This window comes from Drosophila bipectinata, chromosome XL (assembly GCF_030179905.1).
Source record: "Drosophila bipectinata strain 14024-0381.07 chromosome XL, DbipHiC1v2, whole genome shotgun sequence".
Classification (NCBI taxonomy): Eukaryota; Metazoa; Arthropoda; class Insecta; order Diptera; family Drosophilidae; genus Drosophila; species Drosophila bipectinata.
Window position 1 is genome coordinate 4,209,037 of NC_091734.1, and position 17,433 is coordinate 4,226,469.

General features: G+C 45.6%; 4 protein-coding genes across 4 annotated transcripts in view; 2 read left to right on the top strand and 2 right to left on the bottom strand.

The window, feature by feature from the left end:
- hiw (MYC binding protein highwire) overlaps positions 1-7,718 on the bottom strand; it is a 49,560-nt gene extending 41,842 nt beyond the window's left edge. The window contains exons 1-9 of the mRNA XM_070277233.1: positions 7,126-7,718; positions 5,229-6,339; positions 4,778-5,167; positions 3,594-4,719; positions 2,854-3,532; positions 2,650-2,789; positions 1,994-2,592; positions 924-1,938; positions 442-771 (exon numbers count right to left, since the gene is read on the bottom strand). Coding sequence (XP_070133334.1) covers positions 442-771; positions 924-1,938; positions 1,994-2,592; positions 2,650-2,789; positions 2,854-3,532; positions 3,594-4,719; positions 4,778-5,167; positions 5,229-6,339; positions 7,126-7,196 — 5,461 coding nt within the window. The 5' untranslated portion in view covers positions 7,197-7,718. The remainder of the gene's footprint in view (positions 1-441; positions 772-923; positions 1,939-1,993; positions 2,593-2,649; positions 2,790-2,853; positions 3,533-3,593; positions 4,720-4,777; positions 5,168-5,228; positions 6,340-7,125) is intronic.
- Positions 7,719-8,004: 286 nt separating this feature from the next.
- Positions 8,005-8,873, top strand: ND-B18 (NADH dehydrogenase (ubiquinone) B18 subunit). The gene is made up of 2 exons (XM_017232531.3): positions 8,005-8,245; positions 8,310-8,873. Exon 2 carries the CDS (start codon positions 8,311-8,313, stop codon positions 8,662-8,664), a length of 354 nt encoding a protein of 117 aa, XP_017088020.1. The 5' UTR covers positions 8,005-8,245; position 8,310; the 3' UTR covers positions 8,665-8,873.
- Positions 8,874-10,292: 1,419 nt separating this feature from the next.
- Positions 10,293-11,657, bottom strand: opm (opossum). The gene is made up of 2 exons (XM_017232529.3): positions 11,592-11,657; positions 10,293-11,534 (listed from the first exon to the last, which is right to left on the bottom strand). The coding sequence occupies exon 2, from the start codon at positions 11,321-11,323 to the stop codon at positions 10,616-10,618; it is 708 nt and encodes a 235-aa protein (XP_017088018.1). The 5' UTR covers positions 11,324-11,534; positions 11,592-11,657; the 3' UTR covers positions 10,293-10,615.
- Positions 11,658-12,372: 715 nt separating this feature from the next.
- On the top strand, positions 12,373-14,244 carry LOC122321005 (luciferin 4-monooxygenase-like). The gene is made up of 5 exons (XM_043209772.2): positions 12,373-12,544; positions 12,596-12,803; positions 12,864-13,050; positions 13,106-13,222; positions 13,284-14,244. Exons 1-5 carry the CDS (start codon positions 12,404-12,406, stop codon positions 14,242-14,244), a joined length of 1,614 nt encoding a protein of 537 aa, XP_043065707.1. The 5' UTR covers positions 12,373-12,403.
- The last annotated feature ends 3,189 nt before the right edge of the window (positions 14,245-17,433 follow it).

Sequence of the window (17,433 nt, forward strand, 5' to 3'; positions counted from 1 at the left end):
ATGTATATACCAGAGAGTACATCCTAAGTACAACTAGGTTAAGCCGAGACACTGGAACTTCGCATATAGGTAAACTGTCTAGCTTACACGAGCTGCAAGGCTATACACACACTAGGTGTCACTGGATAATGGATCAATGGATCACGTGATAAATTATTGGTCCCAAAAATGTTCTTCGCATGGACAAGAGACTCAAGGAAACCGGATATGTCAACCAACCGAATATGTCAACCGCCCGAATGTGTCAACCACCCGAATGTGACAGTCACCCAAATATGAAAACCATCCGAATATGAAAAACTCGCAGATAGGACATGAACATGAATATGAAGGTTGTTTTAGAAGAGAGATGATACATGATAGAGAAAAGACAGGGATTCAAATAGGAAGGTCTCCACCTCAGGTATGTGTATAATTAAATTTTAAAAATCTCAAACCTACCTTCATCTGTGGCTATATCCTTGAAGATGTCATCACAAAAGATGCCAATGAGGAGAGCCCGTACATTACCGATGCATTCCGCTAGCTGAATATTCTCCATATTGGTCTTACGGAGAGTTAGCGGAGTGCCTCCAGTCGCCTGTGCGGACGATGAAAATAGTAGAACCCCCCCAGAAGTCGAACTACCAGAGGCAGCCGCTGAGGAGGAGGACGAGGACGCGCCCGCAGCCATGATGCCAGATGATACAGATGGCATCGAAGATGGCGACGAGTCCCCATAGTACTTCGACATGAGGTGGCCCTTGATATGGCTCCTGTCTGGAATTGTTAATTAATCTTTTTAACTTTTCGGTTTAAAAACAAATGTCAAAAATTTTCAAGTTTAGTTGTAATTGCATCTTTTCGAAATTTGTAAAAATTGTATAGTTTTTAAAAACTTAATATTTTCAAAATTGAGGAATAAATCAAAATTTTAAGTGAACCTTTTGTCTTTCCTTTTGACTTGGCCAGGGCATTGGATACCCCATTGGAGGAGGAGGAGGAGCTCTTCTGCGGATATATCTCGTTGGTGTACTTTCGCAGCAATCTCAAACAGGACTTGATGACATAGCCGAGGTACTGCAGCGACTGTTGGAGCTGCAGGGGCCGAGTCCGATCCCTCTCCTCACGCAACTGCGTCTTGAAACAGTCCCAGGACCAGCTGAGCAACACCACCAGACTCTCGAAGCACTCCCGACTAACGCTATTGGCGAAGGCGCGCGATATCTTCTGGACCGGATCGGCGTCCATTTGGGCCGGGGTTTGCTTACAGTCCTGGGTGACCAGGCGGTAGAGGATGGCGGGTATTTGGCCGGAGTTGACGTCGGTGCCGTTGTTGGCCTTTTTGCTGCTCTTGAAGGAGAACACCACCTGGTCCTCGGTAGTGACGGATGCCTGGCCGCAGGAACCGCAATCGGACGAGGGTCCGGCTATGCGCGCCCACACCAGATACCAGCGTCCGGCCGCGGCACTCACTGGCTTGGGTAGCAGGATGTGATGCTTGCTCCGCGCCCCGCATTCGTACGGCACCTCCTTGGTCTCGCTGATCAGGACGCCCTCCTTCTCGTAGCCACCGCCATCTCCGCCCAGATCATACAGTTTCAGCTTGCAGCTGTACTCCCCCCGGCCGCCAAACATCCCGAAGCCGCAGATCACAATGTCGGTGTCCGCCGCGAACCGTATGGCCTCCACACTGTGTCCGGAGTAGCCCCAACCGCCGCCGAAGTTGTCGAACCGACTGACCACCTGGTAGTCGCCGCCGCTCTGCGTCTCCGCCGTCTGCTGCGTCTGCTTGGGCAGCGGCTGCTCGAAGCAGCCGGGGATGTTGTCCTGCGCCGAGGTGAGGATGTCCAGGCAGGCCAGGAGGTTGAGCGAGGCCTGCGACCTGGCCACCCGCGAGTCCGGGCGGCTGGGCAGCGATAGTTCCGGCGAGAGCAGTGCCCGGTAGTTGGCAGAGTTCTGGAAGGGATTACAGATTGGATTAGTGGTCCTTCAGTAAGTATCCTCTACTAACCCCATCGTTTTCGTTGATGTCGCTGGCCACCACATTGTGACACCGCAGCTTCCTGGACACTCCATCGAACACCCAGAGCACATTGTAGGTGGGATCCATGGCGAAGGCGAGTTGTGGCGGCGACGCGACCGGATCCGGGGAGTTGGAGCCTCCTCCGGCCTCCTGCCGGCTTTGCCTTCCGCCTCCACTGACGACGCCGCGGCGCTGGCGCGGAGTAGAGGCCGTCCCTGCTGCTGCTGGACTCGGGGCCGCTGCTCCTCCACCGCCATCGACTTGCTGCTCTTCGAATATCTGATTCCGGCCCTCGTGCATGCTCCGCGACATCTGCTCGTTGATGGGCACTCCGGCCGTGGCCGTGCCCGCCAGAGCGGTGAACAGCGAAGAGGAGGAGCCAGTGGCTGGCACAGGCGGTGGATCGCTGGCCACTGGTGTCACCACCACGTCCACGTTCCGGTTGATCTCCTGGAGCGGCTGGCCCGGCGGCTGGGCCTGCATCAGCTGGTCGAAGTTGGTCTGGCCGCGATAGTGGGCCGTGCAGCTGCCGTCCCGCCGGTTGATGGAGAGCGTGTGGAAGGAGAGCGGGATGCTGGGGATGAGCACTGTTCCGGGAGGGGAATCATTAGTTGGTGATCTCCTTGCGGGCACACTCTACTCACAAATGGTCTTCTTGTTGGCCACCACGTGCATCTTGGGCAGCATCTGGGCGGTGATCAGGGACTCGTCTATCTTGATGAAGGTCTGATCTCCGTTGGCTCCGATCCAGGTCACCTTCTTCCCATAGCTAGGACCCAGGCCGCTGAAAAGGACAAGAGACGAATTAGCTTCAGCACCAGGACCTTCGGAAGAATCCTTCCACTTACAACACGGCTCCGGGTGAGCAGTTCCAGAGGAACTTCTGCCGCTGGGTGAGTATGGGGCCGCTCAAGTTGGGCATCAAGGGGGGCAGTTCCTTGGAGCCGCCGGGCAGGACAGCGTCCTTGGCCGGCTCCCCGCCAGCTGGGGGTGCTCCTCCGACCGGAGATTCATCTTCCTGGCCGGATACCGAGGATGTCTGCGGCTTCGGACCAAAGTCGCTGGGCAGGCGACCCAGCTGCCCCTTCTGGTAGTTGCCGAAGGTGTACACCATGCCCTTGGAGGTCAGCAGGACGGTGTGGTTGCTTCCGGCAGCCACCTGGCTGATGGCGCCCGCAACCTGGACGCGCACAGGACCGCTCACCGGCTGCAGGTCGCCGCTGCCCAGCTGGCCGTACTGGTTGCTCCCAAAGGTGTACACCTCGCCGGCCAGCGTCAGCACCACCGTGTGGTGGAGTCCACAGGCCACCTGGACCACCGGCGAGGAACTGGGCAGCTGCAGGAGTTGCGGTGCTAGTGGCGCCACTCGAGGCGGATCTTTGTCCAGGTCGGTGGGCGTGGCAGCTCCACCGCCGGCCGCCCCTGTCTCCAGTTCGCCCTTGCGCTCCTTCCGCCGCATGATGAGGGTCTTGGAGCGCTGCTGTCGCTGCTGGACGTCGCTGGGCAGAGGTTTCATCTCGATCTTGGCTGCAGGACGAAGGAAAATGTTAGAATTCTGGAGGAAAGTGGCGTCATCCAACCAACTTACTGCTCTCGTTGTCCTGGAGGGCGATGCAGGAGGCGCACAGGCCGCACTTGGCACAGCCCGCATCCCCATGACCGCAGGGGCAGATGCTGCCCGCCTGCCGCTGCTCCAGGGGCACGTTCAAGGCCGAGACACAGCTGACATTGTAGCCGGTGCACTCCCGACAGATGACGCACACCCGGCACTGGCCCTGCACCAGATTGTGGTCGTCGTAGTCGCACAGCGTGGAGAAGTCGAGCTTGAGGCGCTTGTCCAGTGGCAGCAAGGATGCAAAACAGGCGGCAGCCGCCGAGGAGGAGGAGGCGAACGATGGCACATCCTTGACCGGCTGCAACTTGTTGAATATCCTGCCGCACTGACCCTTGTTGTTCAGCCCGAACGAGAACAGCTGCCCCTTGGCGTTGAGGGCCACACAATGGGCCTTTCCCAGCGCCACCTTGGTCACGTGCTGGTCCAGCAGTTCGCTAACGAAGCCCATGGCGTCGCAGTGGGCCGTGTCCTTGCCGTACATGATGAGCTTCCCGTTCTTGGTGACGAAGGCGGAGGTGCCATTATTGCAGGCCGCATGCACCACGACATGTCCATCGATCTTGGTCATCTTCTTGGGCTTCACGGCCTTGGGTTGTCGCCGGTTCTTGCTGCTGTCCCCATCCTCACCGCGTCGTGCCGTCCCAGCAAAGTAAACGGTTCCGTCATCGTTCACCAGCAGGGCGTGGATGCCGTCATGCCCCACCGCCACATGGACTATGTTGGCCGCCTTGGAGATGATCAGTTCGGTGAGCTTGAGGGTCGGTGTCCGACCCACGCACTTCAGGCCCAGGGCCGCCGACTTGCCGTAGTAGTAGACCCGTCCGTTGCTGGCCCGCACCAGGCCGAACTCCTTGCCGCAGGCCATGCCCAGGACATCCACGTCCGAGTCCCGGCACGGAGCCGGTAGCTTTGGCTCGAAGCTGTTGTGCGCCGACTGGATGCGCTGGATCTGGTGCTGGTTGAGCAGCTCGTCCTCGAAGGCCGCATAGCCCAGGGTGCGGAACTTCTTCCTGGCCAGCTGGAGGGGCAGCTCGAACGGCGGCGGATCGCTGTTGTAGCTGTTGTGGTAGAGGTTCAGTTTCTTCACCACCAGAGTGTCCTGCAAAGGAAGCCATTAGTACTTGGAGATCTACAGCCCAATCCTGTCCAGCACTTACATCCCGATTGCTGCAAATGGCGTGCAAGGAGTCGTCATCCGTGAAGAGGACATAGTTGAGGCCCTCGCGCATATGAAGCATGCTCAGGGGACTCATCGCCTTGATGGCCAGCGTGTCCAGACCCACCAGCTGCAGCTGATCCCCGGCACTGCGTCGGCAAGTCCGCCGGAAGTACAACTGCCCGCCACTGTATCCCAGCCAGGCACTGCGCTCCCGACTAAAGTCCTCGTTCTGGGCATAGACATGACCCTTGTAGGAGCCCCCGAACCCAGTGCCGATCTTCAGCAGCGTTCCGCCGTACAGTAAGTATACAAAGACCCCGTCACAGGCCATGGCGGGTGCGGTTGTGGGAGCTCCGCTTCCCCCAAGGTGTGGTAGCTTCAATGGGAACTGAAAAAAGATTCTCATTTTAGGGAAAAGGACTCCAGGACTCCATCCCTCCATCACTTACCTCGTCAATCAGCGAGTTGTGCGGCACTCCGTGGCTATGGAAGTCCGGCCGGGTGGGCTTGTTCAGCGCCGCACTGATCACCGTGTGCTGCAGAGTGGCCAGCACCACCGGCAGCTGGACGATCTGAGCGGAGAGCTGGCGCGGAGTCATCAGCATGGCGGCGATGGCCTTCAGCATCTTGCCGGTGTCGCCGCGTGCGATGCACAGGCCGAGGAGGGCGGCACAGGCCATGGCCGACCAGTTGGCCTCCGCTCCGGTGGCCGAGTTGAGGGCCGCCGGCATGGTGGCCAGATCCAGCAGCAGGTCATACAAAGGATTGATTAGCTCCTCCGGTTCCAGCTTGAAGCTCTCCGGCTGCTGGCCCTGGATGACGTCGAGGAGGGCCTTCAGCGCCTTGGTGCAGAGCAGGGGATGGACGTGACGGGCGTCGGCTATCAGCTCGAAGAGACTCCTCAGCCCGGCGCCCACGATCAGGGGCACAGTGGCATAGACCGGCTCCCGTTCGGTGGGCTCCTCCGTGTCCGAATCGGCATCACTATTGGCGCTATCCCGGCGCGATCTCTTCTCGCTGCCCGGCAATCCTGGTCCACCGCCAACAACAACAGGTGCCGGTGCTGGCGGCCCGCCCGGAGCCATCCGTCCACCATCCCCGCCGGCGGGAGCTGCTGCCGCCGCCGCCAACGCCAACTGGGCATGGCAGGAGCAGTCCAGGATATTGCTGGCCATGCAACTATGCTCGCACATGGCACAACAGGAGGAGCTAAGTGGTCCTCCCCTCCATTTCTTCGACCCGGAGCCGGAATGCCCGCCATTAGGACCACCCTCCTGGAACAGGGCATAGCGGGTTTCCGCCTCCAAGACCGTGGACCGAATGGCCGAGAAGACGGCAAACTTGGAGGCATTCGGATCCAGTTCTATGTGCGCCACCGGGAACGAGGGCAATATCATCAGTTGCTCCTTAACTAGTGGGGGATCCAAAGGATTCACCAGACCACCGGCACCGGCATTCCCCTCCAGAACCGCAGCAGCGGCAGCAGCAGCCATGGCGGCAGCAGACTTTTCCTTACGACTTTTGCGTTTCGTGAGGGCTTTTCGTTCATGTTGGAGTTTTCTAAAAAAAAAAAAAAATTAACAAAATATTTTAATATTTTTCTCAAAAAAAATTAAAGTTTTTTTTTAAAGAAATTCTAACAAAAACTTGTTGAATGTTTTGGAAAACTTTATTGGAAAACCCACTTGAAACTTTTGGAAAACATTGTTTTTTTTTAATATTTTTCAATATTTTTTAAGGACCCGCTGGTCCCTACGACTTGACGAAAATCTAAAGCTTCTAAAAGTTTATCTTAATTTTAAAAATAGTTTTAATTTTAAACACTTTTTTTCAAATAAAGAAGCTTTAAAGCTCTTTTCCCAGAAAATGGAAAGTGGGCGTTTTATTTTCAAGGACTTTTCCTTGAAACGCCCACGAAGTTTCCCAGGTGCTCTCAGTGGGTTAATGCAGGTCGCAACGGGATGCGCTCCCATCCATCATCACTCCCTCCACCCCTTTTAGATGCTTTCTCCCTCTCCCAATCAGCTGTTTGTTAAGGATTCCCAATCAGCTGTTTTTGAAGCGGGGCTGTCCACTTCCGCCATCGTTTCAACCCCAAAAGCCTCACTATGTTGGAATAACGGAGCACTAAGGGTTGGAAGACCCAGATTGAGAGAAACGAAGGCGAGTGCAGCGACATTGCCGACAACGATCGATTTTTCCACCCCGGTTGGATTCAAAAAAAAAAAAAAAAAAAAACATATTTTTTGGGGGATGGCTGGTGGGATGGGTGTTGCATTGGACGGAAAAAATGCACAAATCCTGCCGGATGCTGCAGGATACTGGATACTGGCTGGCGGGGATTACCTGCGTGTACTGTTCGTGTACAGCTCGTAGAAATGGTCGCCGTACTTCATTGGATTCAATAGGCCCACCATGGCGCCCGGAATTTCGCCGAAATCCAGTTTCTCCAATCGATATTTTCTATAGCTCTTTTTCCAAATTCTTCTCTCCTTTTTCTTCTCTCTTTTTTTATTAATTAATATTTATTTAATATTATCTTGTGGGTTTATTGTGTTTTTTTTTTTTAATTTTTGGCTAATTTATATTGCACTGCGTTGCTTTGGGAACGTAAAGTGATATTTTATTTTATTAAAAAATAACTAGAAATTTAACTATTTTTCATTGGCCTTGGCTTCTGCCATTTGCATTGCTCCTTTTTTTTGTCATTTCTCCGCCTTGCCATTTGCCGTGTTTTGTGTGGACGCGATGGTTTTTAGCACTATATAGCCATTTGATCCTTTATCCTTTATATCCTTTGGCCTTATTTTTTAATTTTTTTTGGTCACCGCACAACAACAACAACAGTTAGCCACCGAAACGAAAGCGAGAACGAAAACCTTTTAGCCGTTAACGGTAAACGGCAAACACGACGGCGGCGGAACAACGGGACAATGAGAGAGAGCACCGCGAAAACGAAAGTTTTTTTTTAATGGTAAAACGTGTGTTGGACAATTCAAAGGATATAAACAGTGTTGTAAAGCGAATGCAGTTTGATCCTTTGAGGCGGTATGAAAAGTAAAGCATACTTTCGGGGATAAAAATATAAAATCTATAATTTATGATCATTCTAATGATTTTCATCCTTTTTTAAATTAAGTATAAGAGTAGATCTTAGTTTTCTAGTTTTTAGCTAAAATAATAACATTTGAATCATAGCAGGCCATTTATTTCAAACACTGTAAACAAACTACTTCATTTTCGCATGTTTTAAAATGCCTATTTATAGGATTTTTACGAAATAAACTTCAAATTGAATGCTAAAACTTGAACACGGGCTTTTTAAACCGCCAGCTGACCCGCCAGTGTTTCATAACGCCAAACACTGCATCCGAGTTGGCAGCATCGCGCCGCAGCAGCTGTCACAACGGCAAGAAGAAGAACTTTGACAGCTGCGCCGCCACAGAAACGGAGAAAAACATTTTACGTAATTTAATTTTATCAATTTCCAATGAATACAGACACTTGGTAACCATTTGAAACGTTTCCAGGATGGGGAACGCACTGAATCACTACCTGAAACCGGATGTCTTCCCCGGACCGGATGTGGTGCCCACATTTGATCCGTTGCTGGGTTTCGAGGGCCGTAAGGAGCGTGTGATGATCGCCACCCAGGAGGAGATGGAGTCCGCCAAGCTGCCGCTCGATGCCCGGGACTATTGTGCCCATTTGGCCATCAAGTACCAGGCCTGCCGCACGGACACCTTCCCGTTTGTGTACAAGTGTGCCCACGAGAAGCACGAGTACCTGACCTGCGAGTACGAGGACTACGTTCTGCGCATGAAGGAGTTTGAGCGTGAGCGTCGGCTGCTGGAGCGCCAGAAGCGTCTTAACAAGGCCGCCTAGTCTAAATCATCGTTAACCTACTCCTACAAAAAAAAAACCCCCTTCTACACACGACCCGGAGGCAGCGGCGGAGGCAGCAGTAGCCGCTACCGGCAGGAGGAGCTCCTGACTGCGCCAGGATCCACACTGCCACTGTCCACGTTGCCTGTTTGCAAGCGAGTTTTCACGCGGAAACGCCAATAAACACCATATGCTAGTAATAACATGGATCTGATCGCCCTTTTTTTTTTTTTTTTTTAAGCGAATTAAAATATGATTGAAAACTGATTGAAAGCGAAACAGCAACGAGTAAACCTTTCCTGGAGAGGAAGCCGCCTGGAGGAGGAGAAGAGAAGCTAACAGAAGTGGTTAGACAGTGTCAGGAGAAGTGGCTGATATTTATTTTTATAAAAAGGATAAAAAAAATCGCTTTTTAAGTAAAAAAAGTCTAAAAAAAAAAGGATTAGGTGCTTGAAGAACATTAGTTTGTTTTATAAAAGGATGTCTGAAGGCTTTTCTTTGTGAATATATAGAAATTACCTTAAAGTTTCTAGATAAAGGCTAGTTTCTTCTGTTTTTTTTTTTAAGATTCCAAATAATCATTGTTTATGTTCCAAAAACAAAACTTAGTGTTTCAAAAACTTAGTTTTCCAAAAGCTAGTTTTAGCTTTTTTTAAAAAGTAAAGGGTGTGTGCCCATTCTAGCATATTTCTTTATATAATATATATATCTAATTCCATGTTTTTGTAAGAAATTTTAGGTCTTTTCTGACTAACTAAGAACTCTTTCGGAAAGATGCATATTTTCAAAAGGAATGTACGAAATTGGAACAAGAATTGTACGAAAATTTGACGTAGGCGATTTCGAACCATAAATTGGCAAATAGCTGTTTTAAAAATACATTTTTTTAAATATATTTTAAGATAAAACTAATACAGGGATCTAGAATATAAAAGGCTATTCTCTGACTAGACATATTCATAGGAAAAGTAAAGCTCCTTCTCCAGAGTTTAGTTTTAAATCAAGGTAAGTATGGCTTTCTTAAGTAAGGTACTACTTCTCCACAAAAATATGTCAGTGGATGAGAGTCTATTTATTTTTTTTTAAATAACAACCGGAAGTATCTTCTATTCATAGCTACAACTTTAAATCCAGACCACTATTTCATGAGGGTAGCTTAGCAATTCTCCCAAAAAATAAATGGAGTTTAATAAAATTTAATAGAATAACAAGTATATTCTAGTAACTAAACCCTCAAAATTGGATTCAAAATCCCTCTACCGAGAAAGATAAAAGTTTAATATATAAATGTTTAATACTTTCTAGACTTCTTTTAGCTTCATTCCTCTATTTTAATGGCCATTTAGTAATTGAAACATGCCATTACCTTGTTCTGCCTTATCTCTGCACTCAACAGAATGTTTTCAGTAATTAGAAGACTACACAGGCTGTTTAAAGTTCAACATGATAGACCATACTCTCAGGTTTCTAAAAAAACTAAAAACGTTACCTTAAAAACGTAGCAATTATCAGTTAAAAGTTATCAATGTTTAAAGATAAATATTGAAGACTTAATACCTTCCATCTAAGAATTAGATAACAAAAGGTATAATTTTTTAACATTTTCTTTTCTATTTTTTTTTTTTTTTAAGTTTAATATCGAACAATTGCTTTTTTTTTTTTATTGTTGTAACACACAACCACACACATACGCACACACACACACACACAGCGCTGTTTCCCCAAACACACACCATTTAGAATAAATATGAATCGACGAGGAGGAGGAGGAGGAGGGCCTATATATATATAAACAGATTATATATAGAATTAATGACTAAGGTTGATGGCAAGTTGTTGTGGATAGGGCTATCCTCCAGTTGCCGGACAAGGTGGCGGTGGTGTGGTGATGATAAATGCTCCGGCAAGGACATCTTTGGTAGAGGCTGTTCTTGGCTATTAGAGATCCCCATCAAATGCCCAGCTTGCGCCACAAATGATGCATTCGTCCATCGGTGGCAAAGATGCTGCGCAGCATAAAGACCTGCAACAGACCGACACCGATCATGGCGCTAATTTGGAGTATAGACCAATTGTTGACCATCTGGAAGTTGGTCTCGGCCAGATTGCGATCCCGGGCCTCGTGCGATCGCAGCACATCCTGCATCTGACGGATTTTGTTCAGCTGGAGGCGAATGCGTCCAATAAAGTCCATGATGTCCTGCACCTTCATGTCATAGTACTCATCACGGGATAACCCAGTCAGTTCGTCCACTTCGTTCCATTGAGTATCGCCCAGATGCTCATCACCTTCGCGCTCCACGATCAGCTCAAAGAAGACCGTCTTCCGGTTGAACATGCTGAAGGAGTTGTCGAAGCAGAAACGATAGTCACCACCCTCCTTGATCACCTCGTGGCGATGGATATTCTCCGGCTTCTTGTAGTCACTGACAATGACCAGACCAATGGGATCCATCATGGTGAAGCTAATGTCGAGATCTCCGTGACCGCCATCGATCACCTGGTATTCAAAATCGATTGTTTCACCCTGCTTGACCGGATGATACAGGCACTCGATCTTGCCGGCATCCACATAAATGGTCATCTCCTTGTCGTAACCGACGGTCGTTCCCGCCAACAGCAGGACCATCAGGCAGCCAAATAACTTCCACATCTGCATGACGCACCAGTCCACCAGTCCAGTCAGAAATGATCGGCGATTATATCGCCGGCGAACTGCTCCAAAACAGACCAAAAAAAAAACGAAGAAGTTCACTTGCAAAAAGCGGCGTTCATCCGATAAGCTCGGTGAGAGGAAGGGAAATTAATCGAGCTTGGGGAAATTATCGTTCCTCCGCAGTGTTGCCAAATGGAGGGAAAATTTAAAGAAACTGCAAAGAATTGGAAATATTTGTAATAAATCTTTAACTAAATAAATCTCAACTTACTGAACGTTCTTTTAGCTCAACCAGTTTTTATAGATTATGATAAATGACAGAAGAGAGTTTTTAAAAAGGCTACAAGGATATAAATTTACAAATAAAGTGTTCCAAAGGGACAAATATTTCTTTCTTTCACTTTACAACACAGCTTATAATTTTCTTAAATAACTTTAAAAACTAAGACGTAATTTTAAAAGTCTCTATATACCTATTAAGTATATTTTCTAAAAATAAACAAAATACCTCAGAAATAAACAAGGTTGCCAGATCATTGATACCGCCGAACTACCGGTAGGAGCTTTGCGTAACCGTTTTTTGAATTTAAACCCAAGAAACTGGGTAATGAAGAGTTTTATTTCAGAAACTAAAATATTTAATAGTGGTATCCTGAAAAATTGTTTTATTGTAGCTTACTATTACAAGGCAACAATAAAGTTTTTTAAATATAAAGTTTGGATAACTTCGAAATACTTTCCAATTAAAACCACACGTATTTATGTAACTCTTAGCACTATCTACCAGTATTATTAAAGATTTTTGTCTTTCAATAACTGTTTCTGAGTTATTAGTCTATGGATTTTCCTAAAATTCCTTTTATTACTTATATGACTTGGATTTTTCACAAATTGTTTCGATAAGATTTGGTAGTCTGAGAAAAATGATATTGAGATAAGAACATGGTTGAAAATCAGGTGATTAGTTGGTGCTGATTATCCATTACACGCTGTTTATTCCTATTGGAGCATAGCTACTTTTCAGTTAGAGGCGGTCACAGTTTATAAAGGGATTATTAAAGACGTCGTCGATCGACTGAAAAAATGGAGATATTCCCCACGACTTACGATACCCGGAACAGGATATGGAGCGGATCAAAACGCTCCTCAATCTATAAAGAGGAAACGTCCTTGGGACAGATTATATGCAACACAATGAGAAACTTTCCAAAAAATGTGTTCCAGGTGAGTCATAAAGGGTCAGTGGTTTTTTTAAATTAAGTAACCTTTTTTTAGATCAACGATATTGATGGCGTGACAGTGAACTTTGAGCAAGGTATTTTGTGGGCCATTCGAATGGCCCAGATTTTTAAGAAACGAGGTCTTAAGCACTCAGATGTCATAGGCATTGCGGCCAGGAACTCCACTTACGTAACGCCCTTGGGGGTAGCTTGTCTTTTTAATACAACACCCTTTCACGCAGTGAATCCGACTTACGATGAGGGTTTGTATTTACTTTCTTTAAAAGATTATTTTCCAAATAACCAAGAGATATTGCTTACAGGTACTACCAACCACGTGTTCTCCATAACCAAACCAAGCCTTATATTCTGCGATGGCCAAGACTATCAAAAGATTCTGGCAGCAACCATTGCATGGAAACCGGAGATCTTTACAGTTACGGAACCCCTTCAAGGAGTACCCCACATTGATAGTTTGCTGAATCCCACTCCAACCGAGTTATTTTATCAGTAAGTTGGAATATTAAAGGGCCGTTAGACGAGGGATTAACATGGTTACTTTAAGGCCGGAACCCCTGAAGGAAGGTGGCGGCCAAACGGTGGCTATTTTGTGCTCCTCGGGGACCACTGGCTTACCCAAAGCTGTTTGTTTGTCCAATCGGTGCTTGGTGAAAGACTCTTTGTAAGTCTTTAAGATTTTAAAATTATTTAAATACTCCTCTAACTAAAATACATTGTTTTAGTATATTCTTTAATAACGAAACAGTAACATACTCCGCCAGTGGGTTGGATTGGTATAGTGGCCTGATCTCCTACATCATGTCTACCACAATCGGCTGCACCCGTGTCATTACCAACAGACCCTTTTCTGCCGAATATTTTGTCCAACTGGTGGAGAAGTACAAGATCAGCTATGTCAACTTTTCGCCAAGACATTTGTCCGCTTTGGTGAACTGCCCGGCGGCCACTAAAGAATCCTTGGCCTCTTTGAAAGTTATAACCTACGGCGGAAGCATCAGCTCCTTAGATACACAGAAGCGTCTCCAGAAACTTGTACCTAATTGTGTTCTGATATCCGGATATGGATTTACTGAAGGCGGTGGTGTCTTAACTGCCGGTATGGGATTGAAAAGCGGGAACTCGGTGGGCAAACCTATGCGTGGAGTAAAAATTCGAATTGTAGATGACGACGGAAAGTTCTTGACCTACAATGAAGTGGGTGAGATCTACGTGAATACTGGCCTACCCTGGAATGGATACTACGGCAATCCTCTCGAGACACAACTCATGCAGGACTGTGATGGATGGTTCCATTCCGGTGATCTGGGCTACTTCAATGAACAGAATCTACTATTCATCGTGGACCGCAAAAAGGAAATCCTCAAGTTCCAGGGAAATCAGTACTGGCCATCCGAAATTGAGGCTACCATATCGGAGCTGGCTCAGGTCGAGGAGGTGAGCGTGGTGGGCATTTACGACGAGAAGAATGGAGACTCTGCTGGTGCCTTAGTGGTTAAGAAGAAGGGTGCCACCATCACTGAGCAGGAAATCATCGACCATGTGGCCAAGCGACTGCCTGCCGTTTATAAACACCTTCATGCCGGAGTTGAGTTCACGGAGGATCTTCCGGCCAATCCAAATGGAAAGACAGACAAGCGGGCGGCACGCGAAGAGTTTCTTCGTAGAAAGTCTGCTGCAGCTTAAGCCTCTTTGGTTGGCTTCCCCGATCTGGGGCACCAAAGAACGATTTTTGAGGCTTTTTTGTTGTAATAATGTAAAAAAATGAATGTTTATGATTTCCAAAGTTAAGTTGTAGAATGCGATGAGCTAGAAATTATAAACAAACTAACATAAATCATTTTAAATATATATATTTTTACACCAAAATAGGTTTAAAATCCACAAAGGACTTTTTAAATCAGTTTTTTCCAACATTTTCAATGTTTAAATTAAAATTTATATCAATTTTAGGCGGGAATATGCGTTGATACTGGAAAGAATCAACAAGGTTGCCAGATCATTGGAATTAAATATGCCAAAGTACCGGTAGAGGGCGCTGTGCTTAACCGTTTTTTGAATTCAATTTTTAAAAAATAGATTAGAGTTAAATTAAGCTTAAAGAAATCTTTAAAAATATATTAAATATTAATTTTTACCATAAAACTAAAATTTTATAAAAAGAATACTATTTCAACTAAAAATTTAATTAGAAAAGCTATAAAGAAAAGTATTAGTTCGCTTAAGGGTTAAACCTTACCCCAAAAAATCAATCAACCTTGCTCCATTTACATTTCAAGACCCTGACCTCGCCTCGTTTTCATTTGCAATTAGATTTTCGTTTTCAGTCTACATTTTTCCATTTTCATGAGCTTTGCTTTTGGTTTTGCTTTTATTTTGGCTTCGTTTCGATTTTGTGCCCTTATTTGGCGAAATGTGACTTTTGGTTTTATCTTTTAGAAGCAAGTGCCATAAAAAATAAACAAAAAACAATTAAGTAATTTGTTAAATACGTGAGAGTATCAAATGAAATCCATGATCATTTGGTTTTAATTGAAATTCGTTCACGCGGAAAATGCAGTGAAAGAAATATTTGAATATTTCTCAAATATCTATTCCTTAATTTTCAGGGCTAATCACCAAAGTAATCCTCTCCAGAAAATTACCAAGAAATTTTATCAAAAAAAAAATATTCATCATCATTACCTGATTAGATTCATTTCCTCTATATAGCCTTTAAAAAAAAAAAACTCACTTTCAATGGTATTCCAATCAAGTTACGTAATACCCTTGACAATCTTATCGAAACGGAACAAAATGAAATGGATGGGGCGCCTATAACTTTACCGTTACCCAGTCACCAGGTGTCGTTGACAAAACGAAATAGAACCAACCTGATAAGATTATGTCTAAACTATAATAGCCACGTTTATATATAGTATATAGGTACTACCCTCTAGAACATATCGGTTCTAGTTTAGTAATATAATATCATAATCATAATATTAGAGCTCTTGAGATTGTGAAACTTGGGCATTACTCAAAAAACTGGACGATGTATGAAATCATAGATTTCAAGAGTAATACTAATCCTAGTCATTTCGAAACTATTTCAACAGTTAAACCACAAGACTTGATCATAGAATTTTTTTGAAATATTAAAAATTCTAGAAAGTTTCTAGCTTTATAATGATGAGTTTTATATATGAACATATATTTCGTTTTACGTCAGTTAAAATCGGTGCGACAGCATGACGCAAATAATGTTAAGGGTCGGGGGGGCTGGGATAAGATACGCCTTGGGGCACTCACGTAGAACCATAAAACTTTGGTATTGCAAACAAGAGAGACATACTTTTGTTGATTAAGCAAAATATTCCATTTAGCATATTTTTCAAAAAATATCATCATAGGACCATAGACCAATATTCTTATCAACAAGGTGGAATGGTATTCTCTACTTTCTTATCAAAACATGTACTTTCCGGTGCAGTTGATCATAAAATGTCAGTTTTGATTGACTTCTGGATAGAATAGAGTTTTTAGAACCTTGCTGATATGAAATATCGGTATCAACATCATGAAAATTACATGAAAAAAAGCAATAAAGTCAACTAATTGGTGTTACAATATCGTGTAAACCTTGTAATAGTTTTCTCCAAATTGGGGTAACCTTCATTTTTGATTAAAATTAAAAGAATTCTATTAAAAATAAATTAAATATTTATGCTAGTCTTGAGAATATTCTGGAAAGAAATGTCTTTACAGCAGTTTAACCTTCAAGATGGGCCAGGCAGAAGGTCGGGTCGGGTCGGGTCAAGCAGGGTTACCACATATAAAAGACAAAGCTAGGGATATAGAAAGAGATAGGGATATTTAACGTAATATAGAGAGAAGCCGGCAAATAACACATGTGAATATTTGCACGTGCTGCTGGATAAGCGCAGGCGTACTCCCCAACTTTCTCTCACACCATATCGGGGTAAGTTTTCCCCTAAAAACTGCGGCGAATTCTTGAAAAACCACCACCGTTCAAAATTGCACCGTTAATATAATACACCACACCTAGGCCGCCCACCACACCACCCCCAAAAAATGCAGCCAACTCAGAGAGAGAGAGAGAGCAAAAAAGAGAAAAGAGAGAGTTTTGGGTGGCAAAGAGTAATTGCAAAATGAAAACAGCTGCAATTGATGATAATGATAAGGATATTCAAAGGCATACATATACATACATACATACACATATATGTGTGTATTTGTGACTGAATTAACCTTTTGAACTTTGGCATTGCATCTGTTTAAGGCCTACAATTATGTTGAGTTAATTAGATGAGGTTTTTGGGTGTAAAAGGTCATAGTGAGGTCAATGGATGCATTTCATATGTATGTACATCTTCAAGATTATAGCCTTTTATGTAAAAACTAACTGCATCAGCTATGTACTAGACACAGACACACACTAACTTAGCAGCTTCTGCGCTGTGAGTTAGTTTTTACCGTTTTTCTATGCTTTTTTTGGACCGACGAATTTTCATGCCCTTTTTTAGACCGTGGAGAGCAGGCTCCCCCCCCTCCACCAAAAATCGGTTTCACTTTTTTTGTGCAGTCTGTCTGCCGCGCTCTCTGTCTATCTCCCTCTTTGATAAAATAGCTAAAATAATTGTACATAGCTTAAATTTTAAAGCTCACATACACACACACCTTTAACCTCCCATTTCCACTTCCCGTTTTTCAGGTGAGCCATAAAATGCCGCCAATCGATCACTTTGCATTATAAATCAATGTGCTAGAAAGGGGGGGATGGGGGTCTACTATGGGGCAACATAAACTCAAGAGAGAGAGAGCGAAACACTGTCCGTTTTGGGGCTTTTGTCTGATGCGTATAACCATATTTGG